The following is a 22,126-nucleotide window of genomic DNA, read 5'->3' as shown; positions in this document are numbered from 1 at the left end:
AACAAAATTATACAAGCCAAATTTCCTGCCTTCCTTTGATGTTGCTGCCTCTTACCAGGCCTGGCTTTGGAAAGGGCATTTTTGTAGCTTCTACAAAGGGACTTAGGACTTTCCTTTGGGGAACGGAGAGGAAGGACATCTACTTACATGTATTTGTTCATTTATTCAGGCACACAGTGCTGTGCAATTAGAAAGACAAAGATGAATGGCCATGTTCCCTGCCCTCCAAAGGTTCATGGCGAGGCTGGCATGTAAGCAACCAGTCCCAGTCCAGTGTCATCCATGTTCTAGTGGGAGTTAGAATACATTCCAGTAGGAGCATGGGGTAAAGAGCCCTTCACTGTGCCAGAGGTTCTGAGATAAAAATGGAGAATACATCCACACTGAGACCCTATGACATATGGGCTTAGGAGCCTCTGTCTTGACTGGAGAGAGAAGACTGCATTCTGGTAGCATGCTTTTGGGCTTGGGGAAAGGGTGCTTGTAAGGCCCTGCTCAGCCACAGGGCCATCAATTCTCCACTGGGGTGACTAATGCTATGAGTAGCATTTGCATCTGCTCTAAAAGTATTAGGCACAGACTTGCTCTTGCAGTAATGAGCTTTATGGCCATTATCCACATTTTCTTGTTTGGACTCATTATGCTTTTAATAATGTACTGTGTTTAGTTTTCATTCTCTGGCTTTCCTGGAGCCTAACTCCAAGTTGATTCACAGGGGTCAGAGGCTTTAAGGTGATCATGGGGGAATGTCGTAGAAAGAGATAGATGATTCTAGAAGTTTGAGGGAATCTACAAGTCAAAACAGCCTCCCTTTACTCTGTGCTCTCGGGTAAGGTGTAGATGGATGTAAAAAAAGGTGGAAGAAATTGGCTTAAGGTTGAATATTGATGTTCATCAAGTCCTAAGAAATCTATAAATGCTAAAATTCTTTAGTTATGGTCATTTGATAGAGAATGGGGAGGGAGGGAATAGGTTGGGCTGGAGAGGGAGGTCCAAAGAGTCAAGTTGTGGACCGAAGTTAAAAATAAATTAAAAGGAAGTACAATTTGGTAAAAATACCAATAAGCTCAAAAGGCTTAGTGGAGTCTCAGATATGACTTAGGCTCCAGAGTCACTGAGATGTGAGTTTGAATCCTGGCTCTGCTTCATCCCAGTTGTGGGACCTTGGGCAAGTCACAACCTCTCTGAGCCTTAGTTTTCTAATTTGTAAAATGAAGATATTTGTGACTATAGGATTGCTGTAATGATGAAATGAGATACCAATGTACTTGGCACATAATGAGTACTAAGTAAAAGGTAGCAGTTGTTTTGCTTTTACAGGAGGCTAATTACTAACTACACAATCTTAATTAGGTGAACTTCACTTCTCTGAGCCAGTTTTCTCAACTGTAAGTGGGGACAATGCCTATATTGCAGGTAAGGTTTTTGTGGGGATTAAGTAAGATTAGGTATACAAAACATCTGGTAATATAAAAGAAGTTCAAAAAATGATAGTGGTAGTGGTTGGGTAACAACCTCTCAGGAAATGGCAGGCATGGAAGATGGTAGATATTTACTCTTCTATATTCTAGAGCCTATGAGAAGCCTCAAGCTTCAAATGTAGGTGTCATAAAAGAGCTCAGAACTACTCCTTCCACCCTCAACCTATCTCTGACAATTCCAAACACTCAGAAATAGGAGGACTGTTGATAAGGGGAAGGGGCAAGGAAGGATTCTTAGCCATCCCTCAAAGTCCAGCTAAAGTCCTATTACCTCCATGAAGCCTTTTGACAATTCTGCCCCAGGGAACTCTCCCTTACCTCACTTCTTTTGGCACCCAAGTTTGACCCTTTAATTGTGGATGCTGAGTTACTGTATTCATGCTTATTTCCCATGAGTATGACTTCATTTTCCAACTCAGTTTTAAGCCTCTAGATGGCAAAGTCAATGTCAAATCATTTGTCTGCATATGTTGTGAGAGCATAAGGCCAGGCACAAAAGCCCTCAAGGAACACTCAGTCTATTGAACACCTTTCAATTTAGATTTTAGAATAGCCCTGAAATTTGGGTATATCATGTTTGTGTTTGTCACAGATGGCACAAATGGGGACTTCAAAAGGGAAAGCTTTTTCCGTTGTCCTTCTAATGGACTGAACTGTGTTTTTCTTTTCTCAATGAGTATTTATTGAATACCAGTTACATGCAAAGCAATTTACTTGGGCCCCTGGTGAATACAGAGAGGAATCCCACTTAGATCTAGCTCTCAGGTTGCTCCATTTTAATAGGGGAGATAGAGCCACCAAAACAAAGAGCCCTGATTCAAAGTACAAGGTGGTTGGTGCTGTAAGAGTAAGAGAAAGGAACTTGGAACATATTAGGCTTCTAAGAGATGTGGCACTTAAGCTGAATCTTAATAGATGATGCAAATTTGGGCATATTAGAAGGGGTAAAGGGCATCTAGGAAAGAAATGATTAATTGCAGGATGTGTACGTGGAACAAGAAATAATACTGTTTCTGTGGACTATGGGATATGTAAAGAGGAAGGGTGGAAAGTTAGACCAGAAACATCAGTTGAGGCCAGGTGGAAGAAGGTAGTGAATTCCAGGTTAAAAAATGTTTGAGTTTATTCTGCAGGCAACAGGGAGCTGTGAAATCTAAATCTAGTATCTATCTATCTTTCTATCTGGAGATTTTTTTCAAGCTGGTTAGGTACATGATCAGAACTGACTTCTAGAGTATTCCACTGTAGCATATAAAAGTCAGCGGGGAGAGATATAGGCCTATAGACATATCATGGACCTACTGATCTGGAAAATAGTCCAAGTTCACATTGTACAGGTAGGGAAGTGATCTGCTCAAGCTCACACAGCAAGTTAGTTTTAGTATTAAGACTGGAATCTAGGTCTTTTGACTCCCAGTTATTATTACTCTTCCATCCCTGCCTCCTCAGTTTGACACTGTGGCTATACTGTCGCAAATTAGAGGCAGGAGAGAACAACATTGGGGTCTTTCAAACAAGAAAGCCCATTGCTACTACTTCAAAGTTTGACTTAAAATGAATCATCAATTTGCAGCACCCAATAAAGAGCCTAGGAGGATGCAAGGCTGATGACATTTGTTTTCTGAGGCCTTGGGTTGATGTCTATTTGGATGTGGCTGCAACTGGGAAATGAATGGGTTTCATATTTCAGGGGGAGTCATCTGGTTCTCTCACCAAAGGAAACAGTAGCCTTAGGGTGGATACAGCTTCAGGTAGAAATGTTTTCTGGCTCTGACTGTAGCATATGCTTCCTATCCAATACCTCCTCCAGTGACCAGTAGAAATGGAACAGCATTGTCAGCTGTTATAATCTGATCTGCAGTGAGCAAGCAGCATCATGTGGCCTAGTGGTTCTCAACTCTGGCTATACATAGCATCACCTGGGGAGCTTTTAAAAATACCCATACCAAGGTGCTACCCCAATCAATTAAGCTAGGCTCTCTGGGGATGGGTCCCCAGTACTGTATAATTTCAATGTTCCCAATGTATAGCCAAGGTTGAAAATCACTGGTACTTCTGACCACTTGGGCTTTGGAAAGCAGATGGACCTGAGTCTATTGTCAATTAACTATGGGGTTATACTTCTCATCTCTGTGTTTCTGTTTCCTCAACTGTAGAACAGGCATAATGCTTCTTGTCTTTCAGGGTTAGGGCCAATGTTAAATGAGAATATATGCATAAAGTACTGAGTATATTATCATAGTACCTGGAACAGAGCAGGTGTTCAATAAAAAAGGTAGCTAAAGTTTTTTACCAGTTATTTTATTACCATTACCATTATTATTGTCATTTATAACTTTTTATATTACTACTAATAACAACAAAACAGCAGACACTGGGAAGAAAAGTGGATGCAAAAACAGGAGATATGAGTTTTAGTCCTCACTCTACCACTTACCTAACTATATGATTGCGGGTGAGTGAGTTCACCTTTCCGAACCTTAGTTTCCTTCTCTATAAAATGGGAAAGATAAGACCCATCTGCTATTCTTTCCTCCCAAGCTTATTGTGAACATCAAATAATTAATTGGGAGAGTGCTTTGAATATTATAATGTGTTAGAAAAATTGGATTATTATTATTATTTTGGTCACTCTTTAGCTGCAATTCTGTGTACCCGACCTGGTGCTAAGGGGAATGGCATGTCCAGAAATGTAAGATACAGCCTAGTGTGTAAATGAATAGTACTTGGTTCATACCTCCATTAGAACACCAATCACACTGTATTATCATTATCTTTCTTCATATCTGTCTGCCTCACCAGAATGACTAGCTGGAGGAATTAAAAAACCCCATGGAGCAATATATAAGTACTTCATGAGTGCTTACATGGATGGAAATTACCAATGTCAGCTCAAGTGTTCAGAGGATTGAGATTTGAGCTGACTGTTTAGGGGTAGTTACAGTACAGGTAAGACATGAGAACAGGGACATATATCGGGAAAGAAGCAGGACAGAGTCTAACACTTACTTATCCCTGCTACATGCTAGGTATTCTCTAACAGCCATCTAATTTAGTCCTTACAACCAGCTTGTGAGGACGGGTTATTATATCCATTTCCCAGATGAATACCTTGATAGTCAAAGAGTTGAAATAACTGCACAGGGTTCCACAGTTTGGAAGTCGCAGAACAAGGCCTGAAAGCAGGGTCTGCCCAACTCCAGACTTACTTTCCACACTGTACCATACTGTCTCATCTAGAAGAGTCAAGGGCTTGCTGCTTTGATAGGGCCGGTGAGGAGACCAGTTTAACAAAAGTAGAGCTGGTATTTAAAATCTAGCACTAGTACCTGGTTTAATAATTTGGGACCAGCTCATAGAGGGCCTTGAATTTATGTTAAGGAGTTTGAACTTATCCTGTACATTTTATAGTCACTGAGAAAATCTTTAAGGAGAAGAAATACAGTGTGGAAATACTTAAGGTAAATCTTACAACAGTATTATATGGATTAAAGTTAATATTTTTTACATTTACCTTAAAAAGTTTTGTAGAAGAAAACAATGAATATCAAGGTTTACTGACAAAAATTGAATGAATATCAAGATCTACTAACACCCTTGCATAGTTGCAAACGTGTCTATTTCCAGATGGTGTTCATCAGGCCATGAACATTTTTTGTGGACTTTTTTTCACTTAATATTATTTTATATGAATACATTTTTTGACCTAGCCTAAATCCTTGTCATTTCATGCATAATATGTATTGGTTAAATACTTGTAAGAATTGAATTGTTTGTTTATCAGCCTTTGTGGTTGGGTCTGAATTTTTGCTGTTAAGAAGCATGTTTATGTGCTACTTGTTTTCCTTATTTTTTTCTTTAGAGTTAATTTCTTTGGGCCTGTTCCCCAAAGTGGATCAACTGGATTAATGAGTATGAACTGTCTCATATATATTATTTTGCATTTCATTCACATTGTTCCAGAATTCCTTTTGTTTTGTTTTGTTTTTGTTATTTTTTTATACTGCAGGTTCTTCTTAGTCATCAATTTTATACACATCAGTATATACATGTCAATCCCAATCGCCCAATTCAGCACACCACCATCCCCACCCCACCACAGTTTTCCCCACTTGGTGTCCATACGTCTGTTCTCTACATCTGTGTCTCAACTTCTGCCCTGCAAACCGGCTCATCTGTACAACTTTTCTAGGTTCCACATACATGTGTTAATATACGATATTTGTTTATCTCTTTCTGACTTACTTCACTCTGTATGACACTCTCTAGATCCGTCCACGTCTCAACAAATGATTCAAATTCGTTCCTTTTTATGGCTGAGTAATATTCCATTGTATATATGTACCACATCTTCTTTATCCATTCGTCTGTCGATGGGCATTTAGGTTGCTTCCATGACCTGGCTATTGTAACTAGTGCTGCAATGAACATTGGGTGCATGTGTCTTTTTGAATTATGGTTTTCTCTGGGTATATGCCCAGTAGTGGGACTGCTGGATCATATGGTAAATCTATTTGTAGTTTTTTAAGGAACCTCCATACTGTTCTCCATAGTGGCTGCATCAATTTACATTCCCGCCAGCAGTGCAAGAGGGTTCCCTTTTCTCCACACCCTCTCCAACATTTGTTGTTTGTAGATTTTCTGATGATGCCCATTCTAAATGGTGTGAGGTGATACCTCAGCGTAGTTTTGATTTGCATTTCTCTAATAATTAGTAATGTTGAGCAGCTCCTCATGTGCTTCTTGGCCATCTGTATGTCTTCTTTAGAGAAATGTCTATTTAAGATCTTCTCCCCATTTTTGGATTGGGTTGTTTGTTTCTTTAATATTGAGCTGCATGAGCTGTATATATATTTTGGAGATTAATCCTTTGTCCGTTGATTCGTTTGCAATATATTCTCCCATTCTGAGGGTTGTCTTTTCATCTTGTTTATGGTTTCCTTTGCTGTATAAAAGCTTTGAAGTTTCATTAGGTCCCATTTGTTTATTTTTGGTTTTATTTCCACTACTCTAGGAGGTGGATCAAAAAAGATCTTGCTGTTATTTGTCAAAGACTGTTCTTCCTATGTTTTCCTCTAAGAGTTTTATAGTGTCCCATCTTACATTTAGGTGTCTAATCCATTTTGAGTTTATTTTTCTGTATGGTGTTAGGGAGTGTTCTAATTTCATTCTTTTACGTGTAGCTGTCCAGTTTTCCCAACAACACTTACTGAAGAGACTGTCTTTTCTCCATTGTATATCTTTGCCTCCTTTGTCATAGATTAGTTGACCATAGGTGCATGGGTTTATCTCTGGGCTTTCTGTCTTGTTCCATTGATCTATGTTTCTGTTTTTGTGCCAGTACCATATTGTCTTGATTACTGTAGTTTTGTAGTATAGCCTGAAGTCAGGGAGTCTGATTCCTCCAGCTGCGTTTTTTTCCCTCAAGAATGCTTTGGCTATTCGGGGTCTTTTGTGTCTCCATACAAATTTTAAGATGATTTGTTCTAGTTCCATAATAAATGCCATTGCTAATTTGATAGGGATTGCAGTGAATCTCTAGGTTGCTTTGGGCAGTATAGTCATTTTCACAATATTGTTTCTTCCAATCCAAGAACATGGTATATCACTCCATCTGTTGGTATCATCTTTAATTTCTTTCATCAGTGTTTTATAGTTTTCTGCATACAGGTCTTTTATCTCCCTAGGTAGGTTTATTCCGAGGTATTTTATTCTTTTTGTTGCAATGGTAAATGGGAGTGTTTCCATAATTTCTCTTTCAGATTTTTCATCATTAGTGTATAGGAATGCAAGAGATTTCTGTGCATTAATTTTGTATCCTGCAACTTTACCAAATTCATTAATTAGCTCTAGTAGTCTTCTGGTGTCATCTTTAAGATTCTCTATGTATACTATCATGTCATCTGCAAACAGTGACAGTTATACTTCTTCTTTTCCAATTTGTATTCCTTTTATTTCTTTTACTTCTCTTATTGCCATGGCTAGGACTTCCAAAACTATGTTGAATAATAGTAGTGAGAGTGGACATCCTTGTCTCATTCCTGATCTTAGAGGAAATGCTTTCAATTTTTCACTATTGAGAATGATGTTGGCTGTGGGTTTGTCATATATGGCCTTTATTATGTTGAGGTAGGTTCCCTCTATGCCTACTTTCTGGAGAGTTTTTATCATAAATGGGTTTGAATTTTGTCAAAAGCTTTTTCTGCATCTATTGGGATGATCATATGGTTTTTATTCTTCAGTTTGTTAATATGGTTTTTCACATTGATTGATTTGCGTATATTGAAGAATCCTTGCATCCCTGGGATAAATCCCACTTGATCATTGTTTATGAACCTTTTAATGTGTTGTTGGATTCTGTTTGCTAGTATTTTGTTGAGGATTATTGCATCTATATTCATCAGTGATATTGGTCTGTAATTTTCTTTTTTTTGTAGTATCTTTGTCCAATTTTGGTTTCAGGGTGATGGTGGCCTCATAGAATGAGTTTGGGAGTGTTCCTTCCTCTGCAATTTTTTGGAAGAGTTTGAGAAGAATGGGTGTTATCTCTTCTCTAAATGTTTGATAGAATTCACCTCTGAAGCCATCTGGTCCTGGACTTTTGTTTGTTGGAAGATTTTTTTTTTGCGGTATGCAGGCTGTGCAGGTATGCATTGCTGTGGCCCCTCCCTCTGCAGAGCAGAGGCTCCGGATGCGCAGGCCCAGCGGCCATGGCCCACCGGCCCAGCTGCTCCACAGCATGTGGGATCCTCCCGGACCGGGGCATGAACCCACGTCCCCTGCATCGGCAGGTGGACTCTCAACCACTGCACCACCACGGAAGTCCATATTGGAAGATTTTTAATCACAGTTTCAATTTCATTACTTGTGATTGGTCTGTTCATATTTTCTGTTTCTTCCTGGTTCAGTCTGGAAGGTTATACCTTTCTAAGAATTTGTCCATTTCTTTCAGGTTGTCCATTTTATTGGCAGAGATTTGCTTGTAGTAGTCTCTTAGGATGCTTTGTATTTCTGAGGTGTCTGTTGTAACTTCTCCTTTTTCATTTCTAATTTTATTGATTTGAGTCCTCTCCCTCTTTTTCTTGATAAGTCTGGCTAATGGTTTATCAATTTTGTTTATTTTCTCAATGAACCAGCTTTTAGTTTTATTGATCTTTGCTGTTGTTTACTTTGTTCCTATTTCATTTATTTCTGCTCTGATCTTTATGATTTCTTTCCTTTTGCTATCTTTGGGCTTTGTTTGTTCTTCTTCCTCTAGTTGCTTTAGGTGTAATGTTAGATTGTTTACTTGAGATTTTTCTTGTGTCTTGAGGTAGGCTTGTATAGCTATAAACTTCCCTCTTAAAACTGCTTTTGCTACATCCCATAGGTTTTGGATCATCGTGTTTTCATTATCATTTGTCTCTAGGTATTTTTTGATTTCCTCTTTGATTTCTTCAGTGATCTCTTGATTGTTTAGTAACGTATTGTTTAGCCTCCATGTGTTTGTGTTTTTTACGTTTTTTTCACTGTAATTCATTTCTAATCTCATAGCATTGTGGTTCAGAAAAGATGATTGATGTGATTTCAATTTTCTTAATTTTACTGAGGCTTGATTTGTGACCCAAGGTGTGATCTATCCTGGAGAATGTTCTGTGCACACTTGAGAAGAAAGTGTAATCTGCTGTTTTTGGATGGAATGTCCTATAAGTATCAATTAAATCGATCTGGTCTGTTGTGTCATTTAAAGCTTCTGTTTCCTTATTTATTTTCATTTTGGATGATCTGTCCATTGTTGTAAGTGAGGTGTTAAAGTCCGCCACTATTATTGTGTTACTGTCAATTTCCTCTTTTATAGCTGTTAGCATTTGCCTTATGTATTGAGGTGCTCCTATGTTGGGTGCATATATATTTATAATTGTTATATCTTCTTCTTGGATTGATCCCTTGATCATTATATAGTGTCCTTCCTTGTCTCTTGTAACATTCTTTATTTTCAAGTCTATTTTATCTGATATGAGTACAGCTACTCCAGCTTTCTTTTGATTGCCATTTGCATGGAATATCTTTTTCCATCCCCTCACTTTCAGTCTGTATGTGTCCCTAGGTCTGAAGTGGGTCTCTTGTAGACATCATATATATGGGTCTTGTTTTTGTATCCATTTAGCAAGCACGTGTCTTTTGGTTGGAGCTTTTAATCCATCCACATTTAAGGTAATTATCAATATGTATGTTCCTATGACCATTTTCTTAATTGTTTTGGGTTTGTTTTTGTAGGTTCTTTTCTTCTCTTGTGTTTCCCACTTAGAGAAGTTCCTTTAGCATTTGTTGCAGAGCTGGTTTGGTGGTGCTAAATTCTCTTAGCTTTTGCTTGTCTGTAAAGCTTTTGATTTCTCCGTCGAATCTGAATGAGATCCTTGCCGTGTAGAGTAATCTTGATTGTAGGTTCTTCCCTTTCATCACTTTAAATATGTCATGCCATTCCCTTCTGGCTTGTAGAGTTTCTGCTGAGAAATCAGCTGTTAACCTTATGGGAGTTTCTTGTGTTATTTGTCGTTTTTCCCTTGCTGCTTTCAATAATTTTTCTTTGTCTTTAATTTTTGCCAATTTGATTACTATGAGTTTCGGCGTGTTTCTCATTGGGTTTATCCTGTATGGGACTCGCTGCTCTTCCTGGACTTGGGTGGCTATTTCCTTTCCCATGTTAGGGAAGTTTTCAACTATAATCTCTTCAAATATATTCTCTGGTCCTTTCTCTCTCTCTTCTGCTTCTGGAATCCCTATAATGCGAATGTTGTTGCATTTAATGTTGTCCCTGAGGTCTCTTAGGCTGTCTTCATTTCTTTTCATTCTATTTTCTTTAGTCTGTTCCGTAGCAGTGAATTCCTCCATTCTGTCTTCCAGGTCACTTATCCGTTCTCCTGCCTCAGTTATTCTGCTATTGATTCCTTCTTGTGTAGTTTTCATTTTGGTTATTGTATTGTTCATCTCTGTTTGTTTGTTCTTTAATTTTTCTAGGTCTTTGTTAAACGTTTCTTGCATCTTCTTGATCTTTGCCTCCATTCTTTTTCTGTGGTCCTGGATCATCTTCACTATCATTATTCTGAATTCTTTTTCTGGAAGGTTGCCTATCTCCACTTAGTTTAGTTGTTTTTCTGGGGTTTAATCTTGGTCCTTCATCTGGTATATAGCCCTCTGCCTTTTCATCTTGTCCATCTTTCTGTGAATGTGTTTTTTGTTCCACAATCTGCAGGACTGTAGTTCTTCTTGCTTCTGCTGTCTGCCCTCTGGTGGATGATACTCTGTTCCAGAATTATTGATGGCTATCTAGTTAGAATAAGCCCAGTGTACAGTACCCCCAGCAGTGTGTGCATGCATATGTTTCACTATATTCCTGCCAGAATCATTTTATTAAAAAATTATGTGTATTTATTTTGTACTGAGTGACCTGGAAACTAGAGACATAGAGGCAGAAAGGTGAGTTAGGAGACTGCCACAATAGTCAAGGCTTAAGTGAAAATAGACTCATTTTTGGTGATGATGAATGTAACAAATTTATCATCAAACATTGACTAAGCACCTGCTATGTGCCAGTGACAGTACTAAACATATTACTACCCAAGTAAATCCTCTCAATGTCTCTGTAAGATAATATATTTTTAGTCTTGATTATATGGTTGAGGAAACTGAGACTGAGCAAATTGATGTGACATACCCTAGGTCACACAAATGTGAAGCTCCAGAGCTGAGGTTCAAACATAGACTTTCTGAAGGGACAGCTTCTGGAAGAATATATTTTTTAATCCAGAGTTGTTAGTTACCAAAAAGAAATGGGGACCAAGGGAGGTGGCCATGATAGCTGCAATATTGGGTACCTGCTGAGGAGTGGTGTTCCATTTGGCTCACTGTCCAAGTTCTTGTTGTTCTCTTTTCCAGGAGACTCTGACAGTTTCAGCACAGTTCGGCCTCCAGGAGAAAAGCCAACCATCATCCGACCCCCAGTGAGGCCTCCAGATCCTCCCTGCCGGGCAACTACTACCCAGAAACCTGAACCAAAGCCAGATATAGTGACTGGCAATGCAGGGGAAATCCCATCGTCTGTGTAAGTAGAGTTGTTTTTCAACCTTGACCTAAAGTCCACCTTAGACCACTAAGAATGCTTTCAGGATCACCATTATGGTTGTGAAGGGTGTACAATGCACAACTCCAGGGTATCGTTCACTTCATAGTGTAGGGGACTGTCGCAGACCAGCTCTGTTTGGAGTGTTCTACTCAACACTTAAAGCTGGGAGATTTTTCCTAAAGGTGAGGTGTTTAAATCTTGGTACCCGATAGGAGACCCATTTTTCTTAGTCTCCCTGATCTCTCTAGGGTGATAAGATTACCGGCTGCTTTCATGCTTCTTTGCCTCTGTAAATTTTTTTTCTTATTATTACTACTGGTTTTAAAAGTAATTTAATGAACAGATTTGGTCATTTTACGTGTGCTTTGAAGCTTTTTTTTTTAAAGAGAAGGTATGATTTTTAAAAATCTTCCAGAATGACTCAGATTCTCCAGAGAGCCTCTTATAGGGTAGTAGCAGAGCTATTATCCAACCAGCCTTCCTGAGTCTGGCCTGTAAGCCAAGGAATCAGGGATAGAGCAGCTAAGGTGGGGCCACAGCAACTCTCAGGGACCAGCTTTTCTTGGCCACAAAACTAGCCTGGCAGGCCTCTCCTCAGCCAGTGCCTGGGACCCCTCTCAGTATCCTGCCTCCTAGTGTTCCTTTTTCTTGTGTCTTTTGTTTTCCATAATTGCAAAATTGAGGAAATAAGAAAAACAGAGCCTCTACTGTTTGGACTAATTAGCTAAGTGTATTTGCAAAATGTCAAAAATTATACTCTGAAACCAAGAACTTGTTTCACTTATTTCTCCCAAGAGTAATCTGAATGGGCAACATACTTAGATCATTCTGAGCCAAGGGGAAGCAAAGAGTATCAGCCATAGCCTTGGGGGTGCCTATGGTCTCTGAGCCATTTCACATTCTGATACTTGGGTTTTTCCTCAGACCCAGATCCTTTGCAAGCTAAGGCAGAGCCTGGCATTGGTGGCCTATCTGGTTCATATTTTCTTTTCCTTTCCATTGGCCATTGGTTCCCACACATATTCCAGAGCAACTCATGGGACTTGGTTGGCTTCTCTTTGCAGGGTGGCTTCCAGGACCAGGTTCTTTGAAATAGCTTCCCGGAAAACAGGAAGGTAAGAGATGCAGGTGACAGAAATGAAACCAAATAACTTTTTAATAAATGTATCATGAGCAAGTCATTTGCTCTCTTAACATTGTATTTTTGTTTCTCTGTAGCTCTGTCTCTTTCTCTCTGTCTGTGTTTGTTCCTTTCTCTCCCCCAACACTGTCTCTCTGTCTCCCTGTGTCTCTGTCTTTGTCTCTATAACTGTATGTCTCTCTGCCTTTGTCACTCTTGTCCATTTGTCTCTCGCACACTGTTTCTCTGTCTCTGTAATTCTCAGTCTCTTTATGTCTCTCCTTGTGTTTTTCTACTTATGTCTCTGTTTCCCTATCTCTTTGACTCTTTTTCTGTCTCTCTCCATGTCTCTCTTTCTTTGTCTATCTCTGTATCTGTTGTCTCTGCCTCTCTGACTCTGTCTTTCCATCTCTTTCTCTCTTTCTCCTCTCTCTCTCACACATAAATAGAGTACTCACAGGCCAAGTGGTATTGCAAAAACTTTATGCTCGATGTAGGTCTAATTTTTTTTGTTAGTTTACTTATTTAGACCCTATTATATTCTAAAAGGGCAGCTGATATGAATATATAGAAAGCAATATTCTAATATAAACAGCCTTAGAATAAGCATAGCCCTCATTTCAGAGGTAAACATTAGACTTAGGTGGTTGTTTTCGAACTGGCTGAACATATAAATCACCTGGAAAATTTTGAGGGAAAATAAAATGAACACAGATTCCTGCCTTCTGCTCTAGACCCACAAAAACAGAATCTCCAGGAGTAGGGCCTGGGAGTGTGGGTTTTTTAAATTTCCTTCCTTTATTTCTTTCTTCCAGTTAATTTGTTTTTAAAATCCCTCAAGTACTGGTACAGGCTTTCCAAAGCCTATCATTTGGCACCCTTTAGACTAAAACACCTGGAGAAATGATTGCTTGGCCTTCAGGCACTCTTCTGTGAGTTTATTCAATGTTGCTTATCAGAGAGTTCAAAATTGTGCTTCCTGATGGGTGACAGGAGTGTAACTCTTCCAGGTATTCAGTTAAAAGCAGAACAATGTGCCTTTACCAGCGCTGGAGCTGGGATAGGTTTGACATCATCTAGTTAAAACTGTGGGACCCGACTCACCAGGACATGATTCTGAACAGCAGGTCACCCTAGTTCTGCTTGGCAGTCAGCCACAAGGAACTATAGACTAGGCCAAATTCTCCTTAGACAATAATTTACCATTTATTCTACCATAACAAATGAAAGTGAGGTCAAAGCCCCAGATTTCTCTTACTGATAGAATGAAGATAAAGTTTTCACCTAGGACATTTTTAAAGCAGGCTTAATCAGATAGCCTTGAGGGAAAAAAAGAAAAACAGAAAGAGAGAGAATACTTTATATTCTTAATAAAGTATCTGCCTATGAGCAGGACTACTTCCTACTTCCTGGTGGTCCTTCCAACTTCCCTAGGATAAACCATATGAGAAATAAATACCAGGGAAATAGAATGAAGCAAACTAGAATTAACAGAATGAACTAGGCATATCTAAAGGAAAGCTTTTTAGAGGAAGTGATATCTGAGATGGGGCTTTAAAGATGGATAGAATACACTGAAAATGTGAGGGATTGATCTGTAGCTTTGGACAGGGAACCAAGGCATTGAGAGGGATACGTACTAGGCATGAACAAAGTCCAACAGAATCTTTAAGGCAGCCTGACTTTTAATAGGGAAACTGTAGCCAACCTGGTGTTGAAAGTGTGGAAAGATTGGTAACCACTACCTGGGCTTTGTCATTTAGTGCTCAGGGAGGTCTTGGACCAACTGCAACATAGGGCACTGTGGTCAAAGCAGGCACTTCAGGCTGGAGGACAACCTAACCAATCCTATGTCCAGGCCTCTGGAACCTAAATTTAATCCTGTTCCTTATTCCCAGATTCCATCTTGGCAGGATTGTGGGTAAGGCCAAGGTGGGTACACCAGTCCTCCAATATGTAATAAGCCACCTTCCTAGGTACCCACAGGTTCCTCCCACTCAGCATCCATATAAGGAAAGCACCCCTTCTGTCTAGGCCCCAGTTTTGTAACCACCACTTGCATCAGTGCACCTACATGATGGCTACTGGTCAAGATTCTTAGACTAGCCAGTCAATCCCATCTCATCTCTAATGAAAATGATCTGTTTAACCTTTTCTCTGCCCCTTTTTGCTTCCAGTTTGTACACCTGACTCTATGTAACCTGACATTTGAATGACCTCACTTCTCATTCATCTCCCTTCTACAATACAACAATTAAAAAAAATTAAAAACTTGAAATAAAATGAGAAGTGGCTCATCAAGAAGAGAAGGGAGGGGAAGACATTTCAGTAAGGCAGAATAGCTTATGCAAGGCAGGTTCACAAAGTGATTAGTGTTCCACTTTGGCTAGAATGTGGGGGTGAGAAGAAGGAAGCTTAGCTAGAGTTGAGGCCAAGAAGATGGATTGGGGCCAGATTGTAAACGCCTTATATGACATACTAAGGAGTTTGGTCTTTATTCTGTAGTCCATGGGGTGTCATGGAAAACTTTTCAGCATGACAATGCATATTCTAAGCTGCCTGAGTTATTTAAAAAAAAAACACACACACACATTCTGCTGTTAATGAGGAAGATAGTTGGGACAGTAAAACCTGGAGGCAGGGAGACCAGTTAGGAGGCTAATCATCCTGGCAAGAGTTGATGAGGTCCTGATGTATGGCATTGTCAATAGGAATGGAATGAAAGGACAGATTTGAGGTAGACTCAGTAAGACCTTACTGACTTTTCAAACATGGAGCATTGGAGAAAGATTAAGAGAGAAGAAAGTCTAACTTGGGCAGTTAGGTAGATGGTAACAATAATTAATCATGGAGGAATAGGTTTTGTGGGAAAGTTTCTCTGCTCAATTTTGGACACAGTTTGTATGAAGACTCTGTGGGACATCCAGATAGAGATGTCCAGTGGGTAACTGCAACTTAGACTAGTAATTGGGGCTGGATCTACGTAGGTTTAGAGGTAGAACTGTTAAGTACAGCCACTGTACAAATTTATAGGGGCATTCACATATACTACAATGTGAATAGTAACCTTTTGGGGGTGGTCTCAGTATTTGATGGGGATTGAAATCATGGATGGGAATAAGATCACTCAGGGAGTAGGTATTAATAGACTTAAGAGAGAAGAGAAAAACAATGTTCAGGATATAGCCCTGGGACAAGCTGTTGTCTGGGATTTTCTGGCCAAATTATATGGAGCTTGATTCTCCAGGATTGTCTCTTGCCTCTAACCATCCCCAGACAAGTCTACTTTAGGACCAATCTAAGCACATCAAGAGGCTGGTTTGGTCTTCAAGGCAAAGAAAGATTCATGTTTCACAAGGCACTTGCCTTCCGTCTTTGCCTTTTTCCCATTGGAGATAATCACAGAATGTAGTCTTTGGTCTTTGGCCAATTCCTCTGGTCTTCCCTTGCCTCCCATAGTATGGCACTCGAAGGATTGTGCTGGCACCTGAAAGATGTCTTTGTGTCTGGGATACTGGGCTCTCTAAATCTGGCAGAGAGGTATGCCAACCTATAAGCATGGAGTGAGATGTTTTGAAACATCTGGATGGAATCACTTCCTCATTTTTCAAATGGCCTAATTGCCACCATCCTGGAAGGGTCACCCATCCACTTGCTTTCCTTTCCAGTTCTGATTTCTAGAGTCTTAGTGAAATGTCTTTCCTCCTTTACCCACAGTTCTCAAGGCAGACTTCCTGGAGATGAGAGTTGAGGCCTCAGGTATGTAGTATCCATCCCTGATTACAAAACCTTGTTACACATATACCTTCTTTATGAGATCTGAGTTTTTGAGGACTGGAGTGCCATGTGGGTCCAGAGGGTGGGAATTCACCTCCATGCCTCAGTTCACTACCCTGTAATTACATGACCCTTAAACTTACTGCCTTTTAATTCTGAGGTTCTCTGTGTTTTTAAGTTTCATTTCTTTCTTGCTCAGCCAAACTACAGTATAGTTTTACAAATTGCCTTTGAATCAAGGTCATTAGGAATCCTAAATTGTGACATTTTGGGCAATTACATTTCCTTCTCTGGGCCTCAATTTCCCAACATGTAAGATGAAATGTTTGGAACCTTTTAACTCCGACATCCTTTGGGTCTATAAGAATATCAGTAACCTCTCATTTGATATTATAGCAGGTCCCAAGAGTCTACCTTAGTATTTGTAGGGGAACTTCATTCCTTCAGATCAAATCACAATTTCAGTCTTACCCCTTGAACCTTCATCCTTAGTTCTTTATATTTGTCTAATGCAAAGCATTTTCACGTCCATTATATCATTTAGTCCATATCAAATGCCAGAAATAGGGAAGTTAATATGTATTTTCACTCAACAAATAAAGGAACTGAGGTTCAAAGGGGATAAGTAACTTACTAAGATCACCAGAACCATGGAGATCATGGAAATTTCTTTCTCTACTAGGAGTTCTGATTGACAATCAGATTGCTGGCATGACATGAACCAATACACACATAAATCAGATCCAGGTATCTGGAGCAGAGCTTTCCATGTACTCCTCAGCCTTCCTTTTCTTCATATCACTGCCAGTCCTCAGAGGTCTATGGGTAGATAAGAGTTTTCTTATCAGCTCTCATGAAGGTGAAGTCTCAGTAAAAGGAAGTTTGGAGTTATTGTAGGGCCATAAAGGCAGTGGCCATTCAGCAAGGTGAGTGATCTCAGAGGTATCAGGCATCTGTATCTCCTGTGGACTTTTTGGGGATTAGAGTTCAGGCTTAAGGCACACAGTTTCCAGCCCTGATTTTAGCACCGTATTAGGACAGTTTCATGGGATCTGAGTTATAAGGGCCTTTTTCTACCCAGCCGCTATTGCTCAGAAGATTAGCTACCTACCAAGAGAGGGCCTACTGCTCAGTGGCTGTTAAGTGTTTAACCAGTCCTAGCTAATTCCTTACTCTCTTCTTTCCCTTTCAGGTTTCAAAAACCTTGGCCTCAGGGGACACTTTCCAGGTTCTAGAAGAGTCTTCTTCAAACCCTTGTGTGCTGAAGAGCAGATCTTTCCTGGCCCTGTACCTTCAGGCTCTGGGATGCTATAAAATAAGGGACACACATCCTAGATACAAGTTTATTTCTCCTTTGTATTCTGTCTTCATTCCCTCAGAAGGTCTATCTTGAGCTCCTATAAGACTGTGAATGGCTGAACTCCCTCAAGGCAGACTGCAGAAACCAAGCTATCCACCATCCCAAGTCGAAGAGAGGAGCTCAGTTTTCAACTCCTCTCTGAACTTCCTGCCTCCTCAAAAGGCCATCTAGCTCTGAAAGATTTGGGGCTAAAGATTGATCTCAGAAGTCTTACCCTGAACTAGAAGTTACTTGAGTTGGGGCCATTGCTTACCTTGGAAGTAGGGGAGTAGGAATGTTTGCTGAACTTTAGAGAATCTTAATATCTCTTACTGAGGATATGGACCCTGGTGCCAGTTTGGAGCTTTGGCGCTGTAATATATTGCCAAGAATGTGTCTGCTCTTATGGGACCAGACAGAATGAGTGATGCCCCCACAATCCCTCCAAGTGGACTCAGGAAGGTGGCCTTCCTGCTTTTGCATACAGCTGCTTAAGACAAATCTGCAAAGCATGTTTTACATGTCAAAGCCTAGGTCTGTTTGAATTATTCTTCCTCCTGTTTTCTCCTGACAGCTTCCTTTCCAAGCAATCAAGAAAGAAACAAAAGCTGAAGACAGTTCTTTTAAAAAAGGCAGACTGTGTTTGTTCTGCAGGAGTTCCATTTTTGGGTCAAATGCTGGGGAGAATTGTTAAGATGATTGAGGCCAGGCAGTTGTCACTGTTGCTTCATGTCTGCCTTCTGCAGATAAGCTGTTTTATCACCTGAAAGAAACAGTTCTTAACCCATTATCTATGGATTCAGGAACTTCATAAAGCCTCTGAAATGGTATGCCTTTTCAATATGCCTTTTCTGAGGAAATGGTCCATAACATTCTAGTGAATTTCAGATTGGGCCTGTGACACAATAAAGGTTAAGAACCACAGCCTTTGAGATAAAAGACTCTTTTTATGACCTATAAAATATTTGATTAGAAAGGCCTTTCAGAATTATTTAGTCTAACTCCTTAGTTTACCATTGGGGAAACTGAGGCAGAGCAAGTTAGCAGCCATGTGTAAACAAGATACCACATCCCTGGGCACCTACACAAGGTTCTTTCCATTACACCATGCTTATCTAGCAAGGGGGCTTATGATTGGTCGCTTTAATGGCCATCATTTTGAGGATCTGGCTTTTACCCTCTTTCTTGAGCCACACATATTTGCCACCATATGGAACTTCCAGACATGAGCTCCTGGTCTTCCTCATTTGCTATTTCAATCATTGGAAAGGAATTAAAACACAGTGTAGTGAGTCAGAAATCTGACGAGTAGACATTTCTGATTCCTGTTTGTTGAAAAGAAGCTGCTGGAGAAAGTGTCATCGCTTGTTTCCACACAGGTGCCTTGGCTTTAGGGTGGGCTTTAAGATAGCCTGCCTTTAGTGTCTGTGTAATTATAATGTGGTCCAGTGTGAGAGAAAGGACTTTCCTATTGGACTCTTCTAGCCAGGCCCCACTAGTGCACTGACTATAGTACTGAGAAAGAAGCATAGACATGGGGAGAGGGGAGGCGAGAGAGAGGGTAAGAGAGAGGGAGATGAGAAAGAGAATGCACCCATGCCCAAACCAACTCTGAGATGCCTTGGGAACAGTGTTACTGAAAGGCAATAGCTACTTTCAAGATTGAATTCTAAATATGGCTTATTGATGAGTTAGTAACATGTAAGCTAAACACACTGAGAGCCTTTGTGGAAGTAATTGAATAGCAATTTGATGACATTCTTAATGACGATGTACCCAGGTGGCCATATTGAACTCTCAGCTCTACCCAGTCTCAAAGGCCAAGTTGCTAAGAAACCAGGATAAAGTAAGCCAAGTGGGCACCATTCTACCTGCTGCTCTCCCTAAAAGGGAATCTCTGTGAGGCCTAATGGCCTCACTCAGGAAGTACTCATTGAGCCCCAGTCTGAGCTGTGGCCTCTCTGCTCTGTCCCATTAGATGAGTAACTAAACAAAGCAGGTGTGCAGATTTTAGCCACAGAAGCAGTGGCCAATGGGGCCTCAGTACCTTTGAAGATATTAGAGACATGATTTCACTCTGGTTTCCTTGGGGGGAAATTCCACAGTCACCACTACAAATATTGAGAGATTATTGAGAACCAGAGAAAGCCACCACAATTCCAGTAGAATATGTGTCCCAGAAATGTGGCTGTGAGATTGCTATGTGTTTCCTGGGACACAGATCAAGAGCCTGGCCTAAAGAGTTGGGATCACCAGTCCGACTGGAAGCCAAGGAGCAGTGCCTGGCTGGCTCTACCCCTGCCCTGGGCTATACCCAAAGAATGAACCTCAGCACCTACCCTTTTGTTCTCTGATTTAAAGAGCAAAAGCTTCTGTGGAATGAGAATGGCTTGGCTTAGGCTTGATGGATGGATAGGCATTCAGAAGAGGCTATGGGAAGGGGGTGATAATTGAAGCGTGTCAATTGTAGGAAACTATCTGCATACCTCGGCCAACAGGTAGGAGAAACTGTCAATGGATGAACTGTAAATGTTGAGCTGACAGTGTTAACATTTATTAAGCACCTACTAAGTGCTAGATGCTTCATATACATTATATAATTTAGTCCCTACAATAATCATGCAAGTGGATGCTATCCTCCTCATTCTACAGATAAAGGATTTATGACCCAGCAGGCTAAAATTAACTGGCTCAAGTTCACACAGAAAGTAAATAACAGAATTGTTATTCTAATCCAGCTCTCTATGACTCTGTACCCCATGTTGTTTTCCCTTTGCCATATAAAAGCCATATTACTGGAGCTGGCATACTTAACAAAATGTTAAAAGGCAAGTATTTGAGGGTAAGGAGGGGATGAAGGTCCAGTTTACAGGGGAATAAAAACTGGGCTGAAAGAGATTTCTGAGTTATGTTTTCTCCTCACCTTCAGAATGCCCATTTGATAATCCGTCTTAAAACTGATCATTTACTTTTACCTTGTGACATGAAGGATTTATTTTTTAGTTGGTAGTTTTCAAGTCCTTGGCTTAGCTGTTTTTCAAAGAAAAAAAGGTCCTTGTATATGTCTGTTAATTCACCAAGGTTCTAGCACATGCAGTTTCACCCCAAGAGACTGGTGACATCCATACATGGTTTGAGGAATAGAATTGGTCTTGGTGCTTCTGCAGGACTTGATGCCTTGGGATCAAACCCCTATTAAGGGTTTTTTGTGGGGATAGCAAAAGTTAAGAGATGATTTAGAATAATAAATATTATTGAAGTTTTTGTTTAAAAAAAGATGGAGTGTGTTGCCCAGCCACTGAGGGGCAAAACTCAGCGTCCAAATTGAATAATAAAGTGGTGTCATGTAGAGTATTTCTAAAATAAGTTGCAATTGTGGGAAAGAATCCTTCCCTTTTCAAGAAGTTCCTTAATTCTGTAATAGCTAGAACAAATAAAGTAATAGAAGTATTTCTGTGACTAGAAAAAATTGCTTTTGAGAGAATGTAGATCAATTATACTATTTTTAATGTGGCTACAGACAAATGGCCTTGACACATTACAAGCCCAGAAAAAGCTTCAGAAGCATTGAAAAATTTCAGAGAAAAGCAAGATACCTTGAAGAGATGTTTTTGATGAAGAAAAACCTTCATTTTTATAGGGAAAACAATCACTTGATACCAAGGACATTAATAGATGCTAGAAAGACACATTTGTGAAATACATATGTAACATCAGAAGAAAAAAGAATTAGATCCTGGGGTCCATTCATGTGACTTTTAATAAAGTATGCAGACTGTCTAGTATTAATGGCCTCCATCTACAGTTTTGTCATGGAAACAATCTTTGAGCATATTTTGCATGATCCACTGCTCATGTTGTCTTTTGCAATTCTAAGGAAATGTAGGCCCAGAATCTTTTTGTACCTAGGCATCTCCATCTACAGTCTATTTTGTACCAAGCCCAGTTATTCCTTCAGGCCTCACAACATCATTGTGTGACAGGTGAGAGCCCCATTCTACAGATAAGGAAACTTGAGGCTCAGGAAGATGAGAAATGATTTGCCCAATGTCACACAGTTAGGGATTGATAGAAACCCAGGACTAGAAGCTACAGGGCCGTTCCTGTTTCTAATACACCACACTACCTCCAGTGGTAAAGGAATGTTGACAATAAATGGAGAAGATGTTTAGAAATGAGATTAACAACATCTGCAAGTCTTGCTACTCCAAATATGGTCTATAAACAGCCTCAGCATCAGCATTACCTGGGAGCTTATGAGAAATGCAGATTCCTGGGCCCCATCCCAGACATCTGGAATCAGAATT

The 22,126-nt window shown here is 40.0% G+C and overlaps 1 protein-coding gene across 6 annotated transcripts in view; it reads left to right on the top strand.

The window, feature by feature from the left end:
* OPHN1 (oligophrenin 1) overlaps positions 1-21,269 on the top strand; it is a 603,167-nt gene extending 581,898 nt beyond the window's left edge. For all 6 annotated transcript variants that reach the window (XM_033439137.2, XM_033439136.2, XM_033439135.2 and 3 more), the window contains 4 exons: positions 11,397-11,562; positions 12,648-12,698; positions 16,421-16,462; positions 17,673-21,269. In XM_033439137.2, the coding sequence (XP_033295028.1) occupies positions 11,397-11,562; positions 12,648-12,698; positions 16,421-16,454 (251 nt within the window). In that variant the 3' untranslated portion in view covers positions 16,455-16,462; positions 17,673-21,269. The remainder of the gene's footprint in view (positions 1-11,396; positions 11,563-12,647; positions 12,699-16,420; positions 16,463-17,672) is intronic.
* Positions 21,270-22,126: the final 857 nt, after the last annotated feature.

This window comes from Orcinus orca, chromosome X (genome assembly GCF_937001465.1).
Source record: "Orcinus orca chromosome X, mOrcOrc1.1, whole genome shotgun sequence".
In the NCBI taxonomy this organism is placed as follows: domain Eukaryota; kingdom Metazoa; phylum Chordata; class Mammalia; order Artiodactyla; family Delphinidae; genus Orcinus; species Orcinus orca.
This window is presented reverse-complemented; position numbering and strand designations above follow the sequence as displayed.